Here is a 19726-nt window from a genome sequence, read left to right as displayed (position 1 = left end):
TTTTTTTGTTTCCAATCTTATTTTTTTATATTTCCATAGTATTACAATTTAGAGAGTATTTACAGAGTATTAAGAAAGTATTGTATTTTTTATAGAAACAAGATAAGTTAAGGCCTCGATGCTCGTTTCTTGGAGCATTCTTTGCCGATAAAATTCTCCCAATAGGTACACCTTGACATTGGTGGGAAAGCTCAGTACACGGAGGGTTTATCCCGAAACCTGTAGGGGAAGCCAAATGCGCGGTTAACATTTTTTAAGCTTTAAAAGACTCGTTTTATTACCATCTCCGCGTCTTTTTAATTATCCCCAACGATTCCACTTTCGAAGTTATCTTGTTATCTCGAACCGTTGATTCCCCAAGTGCGATTCTCGCGCAAAATGAAATATCGTTTCGTGATTGCGGAATTGCAGGAGAGTGCAGTGCAAGTGTCGCGCGTCCGTTTTTATTGCATCGCGGATATTTCGTCACGTTTTAATTAGTGCCGTGTAAAGTTTCGCGAGCTTGAATTCAGAAGTGCCACACGAATTATTGCGCGCAATCGTCATTAACCGTATTTTTTCGCGAGTGGAATGCGCGAATCTAACGAGCCTGAGGAGAAAAAAGCTAATGACAATCTGAGAGAAGGAGCTGGCATAGAATATATTATGCTTTTATTAATCCCGTGCGTCTATTCCAGTTCGTTTAATTCCCTTATTTAGATGACTTAAACATAAATTAAAAACTTTTACCTTTTGTAAAAACCGTTATCTTCGAGAAGAAAGAAAAATCTTTTTTTCACAAAACTATATAATTATTCTATAAAATATCCCTCTCTTTCTTTATTATTGTACATTGAATTTTATATTTGTTGTATGCAATATTAATATCTTGAAATATTAATTATTTTGAAGAACGCTGTTATAATTTAGTTTTATATCTGTATGTTACAGATGAATACGTAGAGTTTCATGTATCAACTCCGCTATCGAACGGTGAGTCGACAAACTTTTACTTTATGATAAAAAGTATTAAATAAGTACAATATATATATTATATATATTTAATTAAATAAGTACATGTATCTTAATTTTTTATTTTTTTAAACCTTTTATTTGTTGCACGAGTTTGTGTACTTATTTATATACTTGGCGCGTATATCTTTACCCATTTATTTTAGATAAATTTTTTTATCATATTGATTTATCCTGATACGTTTTTAGCGCTTGACAGTTATTAACATAATTAAACATGATATCTTTTAAATATGAGACTAGAAATGCGTATAACAAAGTAGAAAAGATTATAGTTGAAAAAGTTGAATATAATTGAAAGAGAATCACGGTTTCTGTACACGAAACTTTAATATATGTATATATATGTCTCGTTCTCTTTGAGCAAAGTTTACAGTTTACAGCGATAGAGTGGGAAATACATTTATCATGTATCATTTAATATCATTTAGCATGTTTCACGATCGAGAGATCGCAGTCGTGTTAATTAGATCGTCGGGCGGTACAAAAACGCAGCCTGCCCTTTCTTTCTATGTAAATGTCACGGAACAAAGAATATTTTCACAGTCATGGTTACGCGTCTGTGCGAGAATCTTGGCACGACATTTTCGACGGGTCGGGATTATAGACGTAAAGGTCGCGATGAAGGAACGCCGAGAAGAAAAAGCTCGAGAGAAGCCCGACCGGTGTGCCGCTTCTCGTAAAAGCGCAAAAATTAAAAAAAAAATTGCAAAGCGAGAATAAATAGAGAAGAAGCAGCGACGTACGTTTTCTAAGTGGAAAACGTTTTCTCGCTTCTTAGAGACGCGAACGAGAATTTATGGTTTATGGAGCGTAATGAGTTACACGCGCGAAGATTGTGAAAAGTACGAACGATGGCTGAGGGAGAGCATTTACGCTTCTTATGGAAATATCCGGCCGAGTTTACGGCACGCGTCTAACGAAACACCGTATGTAGATTTCACGTCACACTCTGATGAATAATCCGTTTGCAACGATGCGAATTATATTGCAAGTTGTCCAGGACTACAGATTACGCGCTTGTTGCGAATGAAGAGCGCGATTGCCCGAAGAAGAAACGTGGCAGCCACGCGTAGTAATAAAAATTAATACGCTCCTCTGGTCGGTTTATCTACATTCTTTTGCCGTTTGCATTCATTCGGCGCGCGTATTGTTACATAATTCCGCCTTGCTGCATTGCTGCTGCCGACGATTAATACTGCTCTCTCTTGGATAACGAAAAGTTATCCAAGTACCAGGTAGAAATGTGACTCGAAGAATAAAATCCGAAAACACGAAATGCAAAGTCGCGTATTTTCGAGAAATTTTCAAACAAAATCAACGGAAAATACAATATATCTTAATCAATAATATATATATATATAGATTTTTTTTTTCGACGACGCGTTATATTGATAATTCTTTTTATTCATTTCTGTAAGAAACGATATAATGACAAGCATACCTGGGTAACGCGCACTGAATATATCGATCGCTTTAAAAGGCGGAGATATCATATAAAGATTAAAGAAATAGCGTTGCGTTGTACTCACCGGATTGTGCTCTGTGCGCGGGTAAGGCGGGGGCGGGGGGCAATCCGGCGATGCTGCAAAGCGTCTGTCCGCTGCCGTACTTGATGCTTCTGCAATGGCACGGCGTAGTGGGCGTCGTCAGCCCCTCGTTTCCCCTGACGGCAGCCCCGATCACCGAGATCTCGTCGAGCTCGTGTCCGCTGTCGTAGTGCCATAGCCTGGTCGCGCTCGTGCTGGCCCCGCTGACGCCGACGCAGCTGTCGTCCCCAGCACCGGCGTCGGCACGATCGCCACCGGTGCCCCTGCCTCCCCCGCTCCGGCCCCTAAGCGACTGCACCAGCCGCTTGGCGCCCGAAGACATTCCACGGAGATGATCCAGCCTTCCGGTCTTGGTTTCCTCTTGTCCTTAGCCGAAACCGCCCGAGTAACACGCCCGGGGATATCCACCTGAAAGATCGCGCGCGTCCGTTTTTTTTTTTTTTTTTAATTACCGCGTTATCACAAATAGTATTGGATCGCTGCACAAGTTTCGTCTGTTGGAATGAAGATAAGAGAACAATGCAACTTTCAATAATGAAATTTTATACGTTAGTAATAAATTTATATAATCTTTACCGAATGCGATGGACATACAGAATTTATGCGGCAATTTAATGCCAACGTGAATTTATCCTAATCTGCATCTTAATCTTCGCATTAATCGGGGATCTGTCTTCTAAACGGTGATTAATTTCGATTACCGATGTCCTGGCTGACTATATAAAGAAATATCTACTTATCGCATCCTAGATAAAAATGACGCTTCTGACAAATCACTCGTAAAATTGAAATATACCGTTTTGCCTGAGGCTATATAACAATTTGACTCGTATACGAGATAAGAGTTTAGCTATTTTCAATTTCGACAGACATTTATGATAAATGATCCGACAGAGTTTGATGCATACATCTCCTTTAGTCTCTACTTTCCCGCTTTGAATGATCTTGACTATGAAAAAGTAAAATGTAATGCTTAGAAGGAGGATAACTCTTTTCATAATACCGATAGACCGATTTCCCCACTACATTTTCGAGCTTATACTTTGATAAAGAAAACAGTTTTCAACGATAAAATATTTCACGCATATATTGAAAAAAATTTCTAACATTGTTACATCTTAAAAATAAATAGATAAATGGTATAATTTAGGTAGAAAAAAAAATAACAAGATATGACAAAAAATATAGTATTTATTTAATATAATATAATAAATATTATTGATATATTAACAGATCACTGATTTTACGCCGTGCATACGATATTGAAACACGGGAGCATAGTACGATGACGACTTTTAAAATTGAGGGAGGATTACGAGGGTTAAAGTCCAAATGTTAAGAGTTCGCGGCCCCCTAGCCCGTCCCTGTGCGACGAGAAGCGACAAGCCCGGGGGTGTGAGTTGGCTCGAGTATGAGAGGGGAAAACACTCGCGTTTGACAAATACGCGACGGATTACACTTACCACGTGGTGATCAGCCGCCGCGCAGTGACAGTTCTGCTCTCTCTTTCTTTCCTGCCTACGTTTACCGCTAACGGTAACGCCGCGCACAATCGCGACCGGTGTCACCGAGCGTAGCGCATGATGATCGCTCCTCTCTCTTGATCCCCGGTACGATACGGCGCGCGATTCACACGCCAATGATACTTCGCTTTCGGTGCCCCGTGCTTCCGGCGTTCCGCGTTATCCTCGCGATTGTCAATCGAGCCGTCAATGGAGCGTTGCCACGCACCGACGACCCCGTCGGCGGATCACCGTGGAAGATCGCGCGACGATCGGCGGCATGCCACGCAACGTTCGTCGAGCACGTCGCTTTCGACGCCGATCGATCGCGCTAACGATCACCAAGGGTGGCGGCGATCCGGGCGGCGCACTTTTTACGAACGGTGATCGACAGGCGTACGAGGCACCGCGGGAAGACGTCGCTCGCCACGCGATCGTCCGCGACCGTTCTCCCATCGAGCGACATGCCGCTGGATTACGCCGAATCCGATTAGCGTCGATCGCACACGATTTCACGACGATCCGAATTTTACCCTTCGCACTTTCGCAACCTTCTCGCGACCCGCAAGAACGCCCGGTGGTCCGATATTGACGCGGACGAACCCTCTTTAAGGGACGCGCCGACGTGCAACAAGTGTCTCGAGCGATGACATCCGTCTCACGTGCCCCCGCTGCGCTTCCCTCTCGCTCTTACTCCATATCCATCAACCACTTTCGCCGATGCACGCGATACTCCTCGTTCGATCCGTCGACAGATTCGTCCTCGAAAACACGATGTACAGTGCGACGAGTAACCTGGGAAGAATAGAGAAAGCGTCGGTTATTCGGTGATTTGCAACGACGGTTGCCGATTGAAAAATGTGTCGGCAAATATATCGGCGTTTAAACGGATATATCGTCGCGTTTTACGAACGCGTGTGAAATTATACTCCTGGAAGAAGCTGACGTGTGGGATTTTCGCGAAGCCTTTGTGAGAGGCCTCTTTAAGGGTTAAAACACTCAGCGTTGATGGACAAGTAACGAGCAGGAGATTAGGATACGGCCTGCCGAAATTGCTAATATCGATTATGTCGAACCTCAAGCGCGCTGGGTCGGACATCATACGTTCGTTATACTCGGGTTAATCTCAAGGGAATTAGAATGGCAAATCGACCGTAACGACTCGACGTATCTCAAACCGATATTTAGCTTCTTCTTCGCCAGATGCGACGAATATCTCATCCTATATTGTTCTATATTATTTTAAATAATAATTAACGTAATACATACCACTTTTAATAATTAAAGCGGTATGTTGATTGTGACGCGAGAAAGGAGGGGGTCTCAAAAGTGCAATCGAAATACAATAATTAATCGATCACTTTGTGGACTTTGAGAAAAAATTTCACAATATCTAAAACAACATGAAACAATAAAAATTAACACGTAACAATGCCTTTCCTCGCATTTCTATAAAGCATCAAACAAAGTTTATCGAATATTATATTTATATTTTTACACAGATGGTAAGATGATTAATGCCTCGTATGTATAATAGCATAATTAGCTACGTATGTATGCGCGCATTATATAACCATACACGCGCAGCCGTATGAGAAATATATACATGAGCAGGGAACACAGTTGGTAAAAGAGAAAAGAGGATTGTGAATGAGAGAATGAATCAAGCGGAACGTAGGGACATTGAGCTGTCGCGTGTAGTCAGCCATGACGTATTATTTTATCATTTTATTCTCGCGCCGCACACAAAAAGAACACTTTGACAGAGTGTGCCCGATTGTTTGACATCGCGATGCGAAAAAATTTACCCCGCGATATTTCATATTAACAACGTAAAAAGGGACGATTACTTTGGTAAAAAGATTTTTACTTTACATACTTTTTCATCGTGCGTCGCATAAATTTTGTCGGGATAATATATTTTTTTTTTTTTTTTCGTTCCTTTACTTTCTCTCACAAGGATTAACATAAAGTAGGAAACTATACGGGGCTTTAGGATAATCGTAACGTGAATTGTTACGATGTATTCTCTTATTCGCAATTTTTTGATCACATTATAAATTATAAGAGAGACATGTCGTATATGTAATTCGATCATCCATTTATTGAAATATCTCAACGGACAACAAATTCGAATTGTCCATTGTACTATTTCACATTCTTGTGGATCGATCGATAAATAATTAGCCAGCGAGAGCGTCGCGATGCTCGATCTTCGAGCAGAGCGTTAAATTGATTTCGGATAATGAAGAACAATGACCGTCGCATACGGGATGAATATTAGGAGCCCTTGCACAGCATCGGATAAATTATGTAGGCAACGAGAGAGTCTCGTTTTATTGCCAGCGGGATTGTCGCGCCGCTGCGATCCGGCCGTAAACTCGACGGGCTCTCTCATATGGAAATTGTAACTTGAAAGTATAATATGGAAAAAAATATCCATTGGCGGTCTACGTTACCAGAAAGTACGTTTGTTTTAAGCTTAAAAAAATTCCGAGTATAGAGATTCCAAGTGTACTTATTCCGGAGAAAGTGGCAGTTCTCTTGGAAGCTTAGAAATTTACTAGGTCACGATGTACTAGGGCGCGCTGCCCTGATATATAAATCTCTCGTCCTTTGAAAAATTTATCTCCCAAAGATTAAGACAAGAATCTCTAAACGGATCGTCGCTAAATATTATATAAGAACCAATATGTTTTGGTTGCTACGTTTATTCTTCTTAAGTTTCATCGATCGAACAGATGCAAGTTTAATCATGAAATTGGAAACGAAACAGACGTTTTCGTCTGGCAAAATAGAATTTCAAGTGAAAATTATATTTATGATATTATATGCAATAGAGAGATTCGACGTGAAAAATGTACCTTAATATAGATTAATGAAATAAATAGAAATTAATATTTTACCTCGTTTCGCGTTGATTTGGAATAAATAAATTAAAATGCCCAGTAATATTCACCGAGCAATCTCATTAGCGCTTAATCTTAAATTACTACAATATTTCAGTTAATACACTTGTTCCGAGTAAGTGGTTAATGAGAATGTTATATCTGCGTATCGCCCCGAAATGCTTTCGCGTTCATAGCTTCACAATAATTTATACACACTCTTCATGGTATAAATTATAAGGTATTTCAGAGGATATATTAGAAAAACTCAAGTTAAATTGCATAGTGTGTATGCATATATTTCATTGGGAAAAATTAATATAATAATTAATTAATGCTTTAAATAAAATACTATATATCTATTTAATTTCTATATTATTGTTTATATATTTATAATCGATATTTATTAAATGCCACTAACGAAAGTTAAGGCAAACTTTCAAATTATCCATTCAATGATACTCTACGTCTTATATTATTACGTGTTTATTAGCAGGTTTAGTCGATACAATACAGTAATTTCTGATCGAAATCTGTTTAAATTTTTTGTCGAAATTCATAGAAAATAGCTTACGCACGCTCAATGTTTCCGTTGCGAAAAATATTCCACAATGAAAACGGAATATTCGTTTGCAACGACCGCGTCATAAACTGAGCAACTCTATTTCCCTGATATTTTTTTCATTCGGTTCAGCGAGATTTTCTACATCATAGCGTTCGATAAAAGCACGAAAACTATGTAAGGATGAGTTTGTCATAATTACATACGTACGCATACGTATGCATTTGATCCATTGGAATTTTTGCGAATTTTCTATTTTATAGTAAAATTATAAAAAAATTAATGGAAAATATTTTTCACCTTTTAAATAAATAAACTTTACGGTAGCGTACACATTACGCACATCATTTTATAGAGGGACACTGAGTCTTAAAATCTCATCCTGTGAATTTTATCACAATTTTGCTGCATGGTTGCGCGAAATTATCACGATTTATATAGGGAAAATTTTAACACGCATCTCGAAGGTACATCGACCGGAGCGAATAGACCGCGCTCTGCGGCTGTATATAGTCGAATCCTATAGTCGCCGACAATAAATGCAGATACTGCATTCTTTCGCTTTACGGTCGATGCGTCTATGTTAGCGAGTTTACGCGCGCGCCGCAGCGTCAGCCGATTGCAACGAGATGCAGCGTTGCAACAGAGGACGAATGACTCGGTTCGGTTAAACCTAGTGATTTGCACGCGTGCGCATCGATGAATTGAAACGGAAATCTCCTATGGACGAGTTGCAAGGCAGATGGAATTGCAAACGGCGAGAATTCGCCGCGCGCGCGTGTAAACGTAACGAATTTTTTATCACCTATCGCGCTCAACGCTAATGGAAGTTTCAATTTTTCGCGTGCGTTAATACGCAAAAGTAACATACTTTCCAGCGTAGTTAACGATATTTGCCTAAGCGATATTTTGATCGAATTGATCTCGAAATTCGACGCGGAATAGAGTATCTTCGAATACATAAATACAGCTTTCACGATCGAAGGAAGAACGTGCGCAGAATAAATTAGAATTCAGATAGGAGAGACAAACGCGTCGGATTTGAAAATTATTGTATTTTAAAAAGCGCAGAGATAAAAGTGAGATGAAAATTGCGTTAAAAATATTCCAACTCACGTGGAAAAAAAAAAAAAACTGTCCTGTTTTTATTTGCCGAGCGCGTCGAGGATATCCATTCAAAGCCGTATCCTAATATTATATTTGCGTGGCAAATTATTTTGAAAATTACACTTTAAAACTGCGAAAAACTGTTAGGCAACCCGAAACAAATGATAATGGACGCGAATGTTTTACAATTCGATGAGACGCCCGATGGGTTTTCTAAAACGAAAGAAAAAATAGGGAAAAAAAGAAAAAAAGAATATAGAAACACATATACGGGTTACAAACGTTAACGACGCATTCTGCGTGCACGCTTCGTTTGTCGAATTGATCGAATTTGTTGAATTAAACTCGGTATACAGTATCGATGCTTCTCATAGGTCCATTTTTACACATCGGACTCAACTCGCGTATAGCTCGCGTATCAAAAGTCACATGGTGCGGATTGCAAAACGACCGAAAAAAAATCTGGCGAAAAGAGAGAGAGAGAGAGAGAGAGAGAGAGAGAGAGAGAGAGAGAGAGAGAGAGAGAGAGGAGGAAAAACAGAAACTGCGTGCGTGAATAGAATTCCGCGAAAATCGAGTGGAGGCGGCCAATAGACTGACATAAGTGAAAAGAATGTCAACTATTCCGACGCGATGCACTCCAATAATGTAGTCTCGGCTGAATGCTGGTTGAAAGAGGAACTTTAACTCTTCACTTGTGCACTAACATACGCCATGTACGTTGCGTTAGGATAAAAAAATATCCTAGTAATTAAAATATGGATGTGAACGAAAAAATCGTTAATAGAACCGAGAAAGAGACGGATTTTCTTCTGTGTAAAAACAAATCCCAAATATATTGTACGAAAAAATTTTCTTTACGATATTTTGTTTTCGAGAAAATTGGCTTTAAATAAATTGGAACATTATTAATAAATCATTGCGCTTTTTAATACTTTGATTAAGCTTAATCTTCAACGATCTTGTATCATACTTTATCTAATTCGTCTCGCTCATTTAATGCAATTCTGTATATAATGAGAGAACATTAAAATTTTTTTGTTATCAATTTTTTAATATTTTCTATGCTGATATATTAGAAATTTAGACAATATGTTGTACTAGATATTTATCTTATATTGTCGCTCTCATGCCAAAACCACGAATGCGCAAACGTTTTTTGCTACAGCAATCAGCAATGTGTAATATTTACTTTAATATCAATCGTAATACTAATGTAACATAATGTAATATGCATAGTGTTTAAATAATGTGAAGGAATTACGAGTATATAAAACAAAAGAACATAATTTATCGAAGTAAATTAAATTTTCAAATTGCAATAACTTAGAACTACAAGATTGCATTTATGGTTTTAGTATAAGGGCAACGATGTATAAATGCACGAAAGCAATTTAATGCGCAGTAGTTAAAGAATTAAAGTTTATCTACTTATTTTTATTTCTCTCTCTCTCTCTCTCTCTCTCTCTCTTTCTCTTTCTTTTAATGAAATTATATTTATAAAATTTAATTTGAAAGTCTTATTATGATGCGAAATACTTGGTCGGTTATTGTGCTATTGCGTGTGAAAGAGCAACCTTGGTAAAAAGCTTCTCGTGTGCTCTAGAATGGCTTTGAAATAACGCACTTTTGCTCTTTCCGCGGTATCGCAAAACGAAAAAATGCTGCAAAATTATCAACATTACTCGCAATTTCGATAAAAATAAATAAATAAAAACATTATAAAAGAGTACGATAAAGAATTTACATATTTCTATATTTTATTATTGCCGTATCAAAAATGACAAGAAAAAAAAGATACATTTTACTTATTATAAGATTTAACCATAATATAAGTACGTCTATTCGTTTATCATCAAACTTATTTGCCGTAAGCTGCTTTTAACGTTATTCGATCGATAGGTTGAAAATTTCAAAAGGCTTCTATGCCGCGAAGTAGACAAAATGCAAGTCAACACTCAGTGACACGCAAGATTTATGACCTGGCCGAAAATTCAACGTGCGATTCACGTGTCAAACCTTCGAAACAAGAAACATCCTAATCGAGGTTCTCGGAACATCCGACCCAAGTATGATTACTCTTGTCACGGGGATACGTCGCACGAAATTCAAACTGATTAGGCTTTCTCCCCAAATATAGATACGAAGTCGGGTCTGATGAATCTTTTCGATCGACACTAAGTAATCGAACATTTATAATTCATTGCGCGAAGGCTTGAAGCGGGATTCAGGCGGATGCCTCTGTACAGACGCGTGTTAAACTCATGTTGCATTATTTAGAAGATTTACGTCCAATGGATCGTCGAAGGTGGTACGCGAGGTTTTACGCGATCTAAAGGGATTATCGTTACTTACGTGCCATACGGCTTCAACCACCCGACTAAAAACGAATTTATCATCCGATATAGAAGGAGAAGAAGAGATACAATATACATATATATTATCGAATTATATCGAATTATAAACTTTCCGCTTTCGAGGCGCGTTTCGTAGTTCGCGCAATTCGTTCTCAAGCGAAAAGGTGTAATTATTAATAGCGTGTTTCGCGCTGCCGAATGTTAAGTATGTTTCTCTATAATTTATTTTATTGCCCTACAAGTTTCTTTTTTCACGTTACGCACCGATTATCAAACACGCTTGTAACTTTCCGCGGGCAAAGTTGGTTTTCCTGGGAGAGAAAGAGATGCTTACCTTATAAAGGATAATTAATGTTTCTACTTTTCTCTTTTCTTACTTTTATGTTTTTGAAAGTAAATCGTAATGGTCTCTAGACAGATACAAGGCCTGAAGTTAAGACAAAGAGTAAAATAAAATGCAGTATTTTCAATTCACAACTTTATTCTCTGTTTTCGTCTATTTTCTATTTTCCTTCGGGGTACCTGCCTTTTTATATACTTGTAACTTTTTTATGATTTAAAATTATTTGACTGTTTTTAAAATAACAAAATGTAGACACGGCAAATTTTATAAATGTTAATAAGTACGTAAAATCTCCTCTCGAAAATTAGATTATGATGAATCGGTTTATTAATGCTATCGCAATTAATTTGTAGTAAAATAAATTGACAAAGCTTGATCTCTCTCTCTCTCTCTCTCTCTCTCTCTCTTTTTTTTAGATGGGATACGAATAAAAAAGATGAAGTAGTGCGATTAGATTGGAGACAAGGAAAGCGTAATAACAATAATACTGACACAGTAGTAACATTCTACATATGTACGTGACATGCATATGTAAGGTCTTATATCGGTGCACAAATTTGCGTGAAGGCTTTCCGTGCAGATTACTGGTCATATGAATCGCGTTCTAAGTAGTTAACCATTGGTCAGCTTAGCGGATTAACCTGTAAAGCTTCGGAAGCACGTAGTTTATGTGGCTGAGATGAAGCTATTATATGATGTTTAAAGACGTATTAGCAACGTAACTGAATTCTTCGCGCTGCTATCACTCTATTAAATTTAAACAGTTTGTAAATGATAGAGTCATGCATATATATTAATTACATACTAATGATAATACACACATCGACGACCATTTATTCTATGGCAGTCATGTTCATTCGATGCCATCAACTTATATTTCAACAGAAAAGAACGTTGGAATACTTTCGTTGCGATTGTAAAAATTTTTTACAATAAAAAATGAAGCTACATTGAAAGAAGATTCTCGCAGAAAATTCTTTCTCTTACAAGGAAAGAGAAAGATAGATGGTGTGTATGATATTTTCTATTGTACTATGTGTGTACATTTTATTTAAAAAAATTTGGAATTTGACATAAACTAACGCGCGACATAAACACGATTTTCTACGATTAAATCCATCATGCTTGTGGTGGAAAACCTACGACGAGTTCTGTTTCACATGGCGCGAAATAATCCCATGTACTGCAACTTGCAAGAATAACGTTACGAGTAAACGGGAAACAAGAAACACACTGGCGACGGATTTAAGCGACGAAACGAGATTGCTGGCCAGTACCAAAGTAGGATCGTCCTAGTCGCGTCTGGTGCTTCCGGTTGGTGTGCGCTTTAAATTGTCGCTCTGCCGTGCATCGGTGATTAATTTCACGGCGTGCACTTTTGGTCGCTAAAGGAGAAAATTAAGTACTTGCCGGCGCCAAGGAGAAACCGGTATCGGAAAGTAGTTTACAGTCCTCGCCGCGCAGGCGGACTCGATAATCACACCGGTGTAGATCGCCACTAGATTTCGCGCGCTTTTGTCCGCGAGTAAATCCACATTGCGATAAGTAAAATACGATAATGCCTGCGAAACCATGCTCTCTCGATTTTGCGCGCTCATGCATTTCGATGGGAAAACGCTCTTTGACGCACGAAAGCCACATAGGATTTATGGCGAGGTACTTTTAATTACAAAACAACGTATAATTATACACATTATTTCACTTACGCTTGATGAACAAAGCAGAATAAAGCTACCGGTTATGTGGATGAGTTGTGATATTACGTTTTATGTTTGTTTGAGAGACGCAACACTGAGCTTGAGAAAAATTTTGCGCGTTAACAATATTTCATAACAGTATAGACACGATACAAATTGTCATTAACAATATATGTATATTATCTCTTTTCGTATAACTAAAATTTTATATTCTTTTCTATGAATATATTAACTTGAAAAATGTTCATATTTATAAATTTTCATATGACATATATATTTTTGTCATATTATAAATTAACTTTATAAATAGTTTATTATTTCAATGCTTAATTTTATATTATTTCACCTTTCAATATTTTTGAAATATCAATAAAGTTGATTGTTTATTGGAAAAATGGAAGAGCTTAGTGGAGAAAAGTTCTCTTGTTTATTCAAGTTATAACTTTTTTATTATTAAAAAAATTTTGAAATCTCTCGACATTTTTTTATAATAATAATTCTCGCGTGTCATAATAATTGCCATTAAAAGCCATTAAACTTTTGGCCATTAGATGTAGAGATACAGTAGTATCTCCGATCTTGCTAATTATACCGCGTCAAATATAAATTTAATCGTGCATCGTATCTCGAATTCACAGAGATTTTGCAAATATAAAATAGCATATGTATAGTCATGTTAAAGTTATATTGCCTATTTAGCGTGTCAAGTCGACGACGCTGTAATTACGTTACGACGAATGAGTTATGGATATCTGTTTCGCGTAACTTTGCGCATTTAAATCAGCCCTTTATGCTAAAAGGGAACGACGAGAGAAATAGAAGAGGCGTCTCTAAGAAAATATCGTTCATGTTAGACGATAATAATTCATCTCGTGAAAATATATATATATATATATATATATATATATATATATATATATATATGCGTGTGTGTGTGTGTGTGTGTGTGTGTGAGGATCCCATAATTAATTTTAATCAAACTAAATAATAAAACTGTATTAATAAACAATAATAACGTAATGAGATCATTTCGATGTACTGTCAAAAGATATGACGATGGGATTAAATATATTTATCGATCTTATACACGTTTTAGATAAGTTTAATATAATTTCTAGAGAGATTGTGTCCAGAAATAGCTAAACGCCACGGATGTACATAGTGGTAAGCGAGTTTCAGGTATTTAGCAACCCCTTGGGATTGTTCGAGAGACGCCTCGCAACTCGCCGAAACTGTGCTGTGCGAATGAAGTTCCGTTAATGCCATTATTCTCTCTATCATCTATATAAAGTTTAGGGAATTAACAAGAATTTGACCCGTAGCAGCTGATTCTCGATATTAAATAACTTGGCGATTGTATAGACTTTTCTTAAAAAGATTCCTATGTATTGTACATTATCGGTGTGAATTCCAATAAATACGAAAGCGGAATCCGCGCACGTATTATTACTTGACTTTCACAAGTAAGTCAATATATATGTAAACGTAATATGATTATATTGATTATTAAAACTATCTCGGTTTCAATTATACTCACGAGTGAATACACGAAGTTGGGTAGTAGAGAGAACCACTTAGGCAACCGCGAATAAGATTACATTTTACTAGTTTAAATCTGTTTCTCCGCGTTCGGATTGAAATTGAAATGGCATCCCCGCTATTCTTGCTCCTCTCTGGCGCATTCACCTGGCGCACGGACTGAGAAAATGATCCTCGTCGCTTAGGATATTTAGTAGCGAGCGAGATCTGTTTCCATGGTCCTGTGAATCTCTACAGGACTCGATTCGCAATCAGGAGTTACTAAATATAAGAGACAAGAGACATAACCGGAATAACGATTGTAGCCGAAATTTCAGACAATATTCGCCGGATTATTCGGTCGAGCCTTTGTGAAATTGAAAGGACATGGACAAAAGTCAGGAATATCGCATAATAGAATTTCGTCGCGTAATCTCTAAAAGCTATATAGCTTTTAAGCTATATTGCCATTATGTAGATGCGTGCTAATGTAACATATAAATATCTAAAATATAATTTCTTATTTATTTTTGATAGAATATATATCAATAGTTAGATACGCTACAATAATCTAACATTAACACGCACATAAGAGGAATTACTATTAATAAATAAAAAATATATTTGACATATTTTCCGCTTTCTAGTAAATTTACATCATTTTGTGAAAATCAACGCGCATCTCAAATACTCGAGCGGTATTGAGGGAGATAAAAAACATGTGGTCGCACGAAAAAGAAAATAAATTCTTACAACATTCTCATTAAAGACTATTGACGGGTGATAAAGCAAATTAAAGCTCAAAGCAAGTACTTAACAGCCAAAGCGTTTACGAAGAGCAGTTTTTTTTTTTTTATTTATTGGCGAAAGTATACCGCTATTTTAATGTTACAAAACAGATGCTATAAAAGAAAAGCAACAAAATATCATGATCCTTTGCCGTACGAAAACAAGCAAATGTAAAGTAGATATGTATAGATCTCGGGAAAATTGAATTTCGAAGTAGGTTACGCGAGACAAGTTTTCCAAGAAAAGCGAATATGCACATACAAGGTGCATATATAAAGAAAAACAAACAATCATGCGGAAAATAAAGAAATTTTGTTTCAAGTTTTTGACTCGCAATCGAAAGTTTTACATTTTACATCGCAGTGTAAATAGATAGAATGCAGATCAGACTCGCGTTATTTACTTTTACATTTTAATGCATTTAATTTAAATAGTAAATATGAGTTTTTCCAATCCTATTTAATAGTCTGGAGTTTCACTTTAATTCAAAATTTCTCTAAATGTTCTCAGAATTCTAAGAATTCAAATTTATAAAGATTGAGCTCCACACGAAATCCATTCTGCTATATCCAATATCATTCCTCTTAATGCATTAATATTTATACGTGACTACAATAGTAACGCAATTTTTTCTAACAGAGAGAAAAGTCCTGCTCCGGTAAAATATTATCTTTACAAAAGAGGTATTAAAACTATGTTCACGCCAAATATGTAAAACTGTCGAGAGTGTAGGAACATATTTTAAAATGCATCGCGTAAGTATTTACTTACGTAAGCCATTTATCTACACTTGTTGAAAGCACTTGGCAGAATTTATTTTTCTACACAATTTACAAGACTTTTATAAATAAAAAAAAATATATATATATATTTAAACAAAGGATTTTCACTTCTAGTACGTATATTGTATATATATATATCGAGATTAAACTTTTAATCGTATTGCTCTTTGTACCGAGATGCAATTATATTAAAGTTTATTGTAAATTTTATTTTCTCGTAAGCTCTCTTTTTATACCCTTTACGTATCTTTTTATTTATGCAAAATAAATATTGTTGATCAACTTGTTGTTGTAGTTTTATAATATTTTAAATATTATTTCTTTATTCCCTGTTATTCGATCTAATTGCGAAAAAAATAGAAGTTAAAATAATAATTGCGCGGCATAAAATTGAAAAATTCTAAAATTAATAGCGATTCGTCAGGGATAGGTCGAATAAAGAAACATTTCCGTGTACCTGTCAGGAATTATTTTCAAAGTTTAATACTCCGCCGTTGTATGCGATATCATCTCTCGGAGATAAATTATTTCTCGCCGGCATCTCATTTACTCCGAAAGCGTGGCCCGACTGAAGACAATATTTCTGTATCGCGCAGCGCGATGTTATGCAAATGCGAACACTTTCTCGCGAAACACCGTCGCGCGGACGATAAATCGCGAAATTTAATCAGCGTGAGGAGACGCGACGATATCGCTGATCTCGATGATCATACTACGCATTATGTGCGCGCATGAAACGCGATCGATTAGCACGCAAATTTCCCGGCGCACGAATTAAAATGCAAGGGTAATCATGCTTTTAACGTTTTATGATTGAAGCCCTCGCCGAAAGCGTTGTAGCCGTAACTGCAAATCCAGACGGAAATGAATTAATTTCCTTGTCGACGTTTTTATAAATATCCTTTGTTGTGTTACGCGTGCCCTAAATCTTTTTCCATATTCATCTTCGATAAGCGAATGTGAGTGCATGTATGACATTGATCCGCGATGCTTTTATCAACGACGAGAAAATAATGGACACTTCATGAATCAGTTAATAAATAAATTGCAGGTTCGTGATCTTTTTTTTTTCAGCTAATTGTAAAATAACTTATTCAAGCCAACGTTCATAAGCTTTTGTGATTTTCTTTTTTAAGAATGACATGTAATAGCTAAAATCTATGTTTTGCATATAATCGATATTTTGTTTATTGTTATTCTAGTCTTTTTTTTTTTAATTTTAATTTTATAAGTATTATATAAATATCAGAAAGAATTCAATGATTTAGGTTCTCTTATTCACTTATTCTGTGATTATTCTTTCCAAAAACTAATCAATTTTTGCGATATTTGAATGTTTTCAGCGTTAAGCAAATTTTGCACATTATTTATGAGCTAATTTTGACAGTGTAACAAGAGTTAACAAACCTAATCAAATATTACCGAATCTAATAATAGTTACATTCAATACCATAGAGCCATAGAGAAACTAACATATAACTTGCTGATAATAATTGATGTTTGTCCTTGGCAAATCTTTATATCGATTGTGAACTCAATATTCCAAACATATCAGAATATACTGGATTATACTCTCTCTCTCTCTCTCTCTTTCTCTTGGTCTTTTAGCTATAAATCTTTAATCTTTCTTTAAATAAAATCATTAAAACACATTTTGCATCAAGGCTGATAAAATAAACCGTTAAAACGTACTAGTTTACAGCTTATGTTTTTTTTTTGTTTTTTTTTTTCACTCTCTCTATTTTTGTTAGACACAAATCATGATACGTATGCGATATCTTTACATATATGTATACATCGTTGTATACACGTATATGCTGCGGTATGCGAACGATTAGTTTATCCGTATGCGGAAACCAACGGACAATGGGTGAACCGAAAGTTCGCTTTGCAACAAGCGCGGAAAATGAATGAAAATGCACACGTCGCGAATTAAAGGCTTGAGAGAAGTGACGGAGAGGTTGCCGACGCATTTAACCGTCGAGAACCGATCATTATTGGGCTGGCAGAAATATATCGCGGAGAATGCGCTTTTTCTTCGCCACTCTGTCGATACGAGAATTCAATTTCTGGTGAAACGCAACGTGGTCCGTTCCATTGACGTCGTTATACGTTATATTACGGCATGTATACGGACGAATATATTGTATTTGTACGCCTTGTATAAATGTATAAAAATACATTTCTGATCATTATGCATATGCGATCGCTGTTATAGGAAAACGGACCATTATTATGCGAATGTAATCTTATGTCTGCAGAATGATTCGATGAAGGAATATGAAATAAAATTTTAATTCTTAATTATACTGTAAATAATTATTTCTCTATTTACATAAGAACAGAAAGAATATAAAATTCAAAATTAACTCGTTCATTATATGCAAAAGAATTAAACTAAACGATAATGATAACTCGAGAACAATATTTTGAATATTTTCTATCTATAAGAGATTGACATATTTGGAGAAATTCAAATAACAATAAATTATGTTGCAAGCTCATCTTTTGCTCCAATATATAGCTTCTTATCGTAAAGTACAGTTTTTTTCGAAGCCGGATGTTATAAAATATCGAGTATTATAAAATACCTATGCTTTTTCGCAATAATAAAAAAGTTATTGGAAACGTCGTAGAATGGCTAGCTTGATACTATTTGCACGGAAACGAGTATTGGTCTCGCCATATCTAGAATCCTTACGGATGTTATTATTGCGGTCACATTGTACTGGGATACACGAGCGTGAAGATGTTCTTAGGTCTAATATGACACCGACGAGTATACCCGCGAATGTAACCATGTCTAACAAAATGATGCGGCTCGGCGCTGAAGTCTCATTTTTCCTGTACCAGGGCGTGTCGACGTCCCTTGGGATGACACTGAAAACCAATGTGTTCGACATTGTTCCGGGTTAATTCCGAGCTAGCTTATAATGTTACGTGTGTGCCATTTGTTTTCTATCATTGAATTAAGTAGAAACGGAAATCGAATGACGTATCACGATATTATGAGATTTAGGACTAAAATGTTGAATAATTTATCACACCGACTTCATCTTAAATAATGTCCGCGAATATTTTGATCAATAATTTTCTTCCCAGTAACTTCGAGTCTTTAAAATTTCATCATTTTGGGACGAGGAGAAAAATTTTTTCGTTAATTAAACTCTTAATGCCTTTGGTGTTTCTATATATTACTTGCTAATCTCTATAAAGTTTAACTGGCTTAAAAGATATTATCGCTAGAAAAGAGAATCATGATTGGCACGGTAAGCCAAATTAATGTTTTTTTTTTCTTTTTAACTTTACAGAATATTAATATTGACATACAATATAAAGAAGAGATAGCTCTGCATTTTATCAAACTTTATAAGATCTGATTTTAAATTGTTACCAGTAGAGCGGCGCAAAATTGCTATCCACCGAAATATCTCTTCTCAATCCTGGATCCATTTTAGCAGAAAATCGATCGACCGTTTATAACGCTGTCACGGCCCGTTAGTTTTACAATCCGCTTTTATCGTTAACGATTTTCAAAGAATATTGTACCTTACTCGTCTTTTCTCGTATCTCGCCCGAGTAGAGAGGGAATATATATCACGAACGGATAAAAAAAAAAA

At 36.3% G+C, this 19726-nt stretch overlaps 2 protein-coding genes across 8 annotated transcripts in view; one reads left to right on the top strand and one right to left on the bottom strand.

Annotated features, from left to right (window-relative positions):
• Nucleotides 1-4612, bottom strand: part of LOC138941726 (cyclic nucleotide-gated channel alpha-3-like) — a 121225-nt gene extending 116613 nt beyond the window's left edge. For all 6 annotated transcript variants that reach the window (XM_070311593.1, XM_070311598.1, XM_070311595.1 and 3 more), the window contains exons 1-2: nt 4025-4612; nt 2544-2969 (exon numbers count right to left, since the gene is read on the bottom strand). In XM_070311593.1, coding sequence (XP_070167694.1) covers nt 2544-2883 — 340 coding nt within the window. In that variant the 5' untranslated portion in view covers nt 2884-2969; nt 4025-4612. The remainder of the gene's footprint in view (nt 1-2543; nt 2970-4024) is intronic.
• LOC138941729 (uncharacterized) overlaps nt 1-19726 on the top strand; it is a 91849-nt gene that overhangs the window by 33591 nt on the left and 38532 nt on the right. For both annotated transcript variants that reach the window (XM_070311604.1, XM_070311603.1), the window contains exon 2: nt 931-972. The gene's annotated coding sequence lies outside the window, so the exon portion shown is untranslated. The remainder of the gene's footprint in view (nt 1-930; nt 973-19726) is intronic.

This window comes from Polyergus mexicanus, unplaced genomic scaffold (assembly GCF_030449975.1).
Source record: "Polyergus mexicanus isolate NDT 795.1 unplaced genomic scaffold, iyPolMexi1.0 SCAF_20, whole genome shotgun sequence".
NCBI classification, from domain to species: Eukaryota; Metazoa; Arthropoda; class Insecta; order Hymenoptera; family Formicidae; genus Polyergus; species Polyergus mexicanus.
Note: the sequence above shows the minus strand (reverse complement) of the source record. Positions and strands in the feature narration are given on the sequence as shown.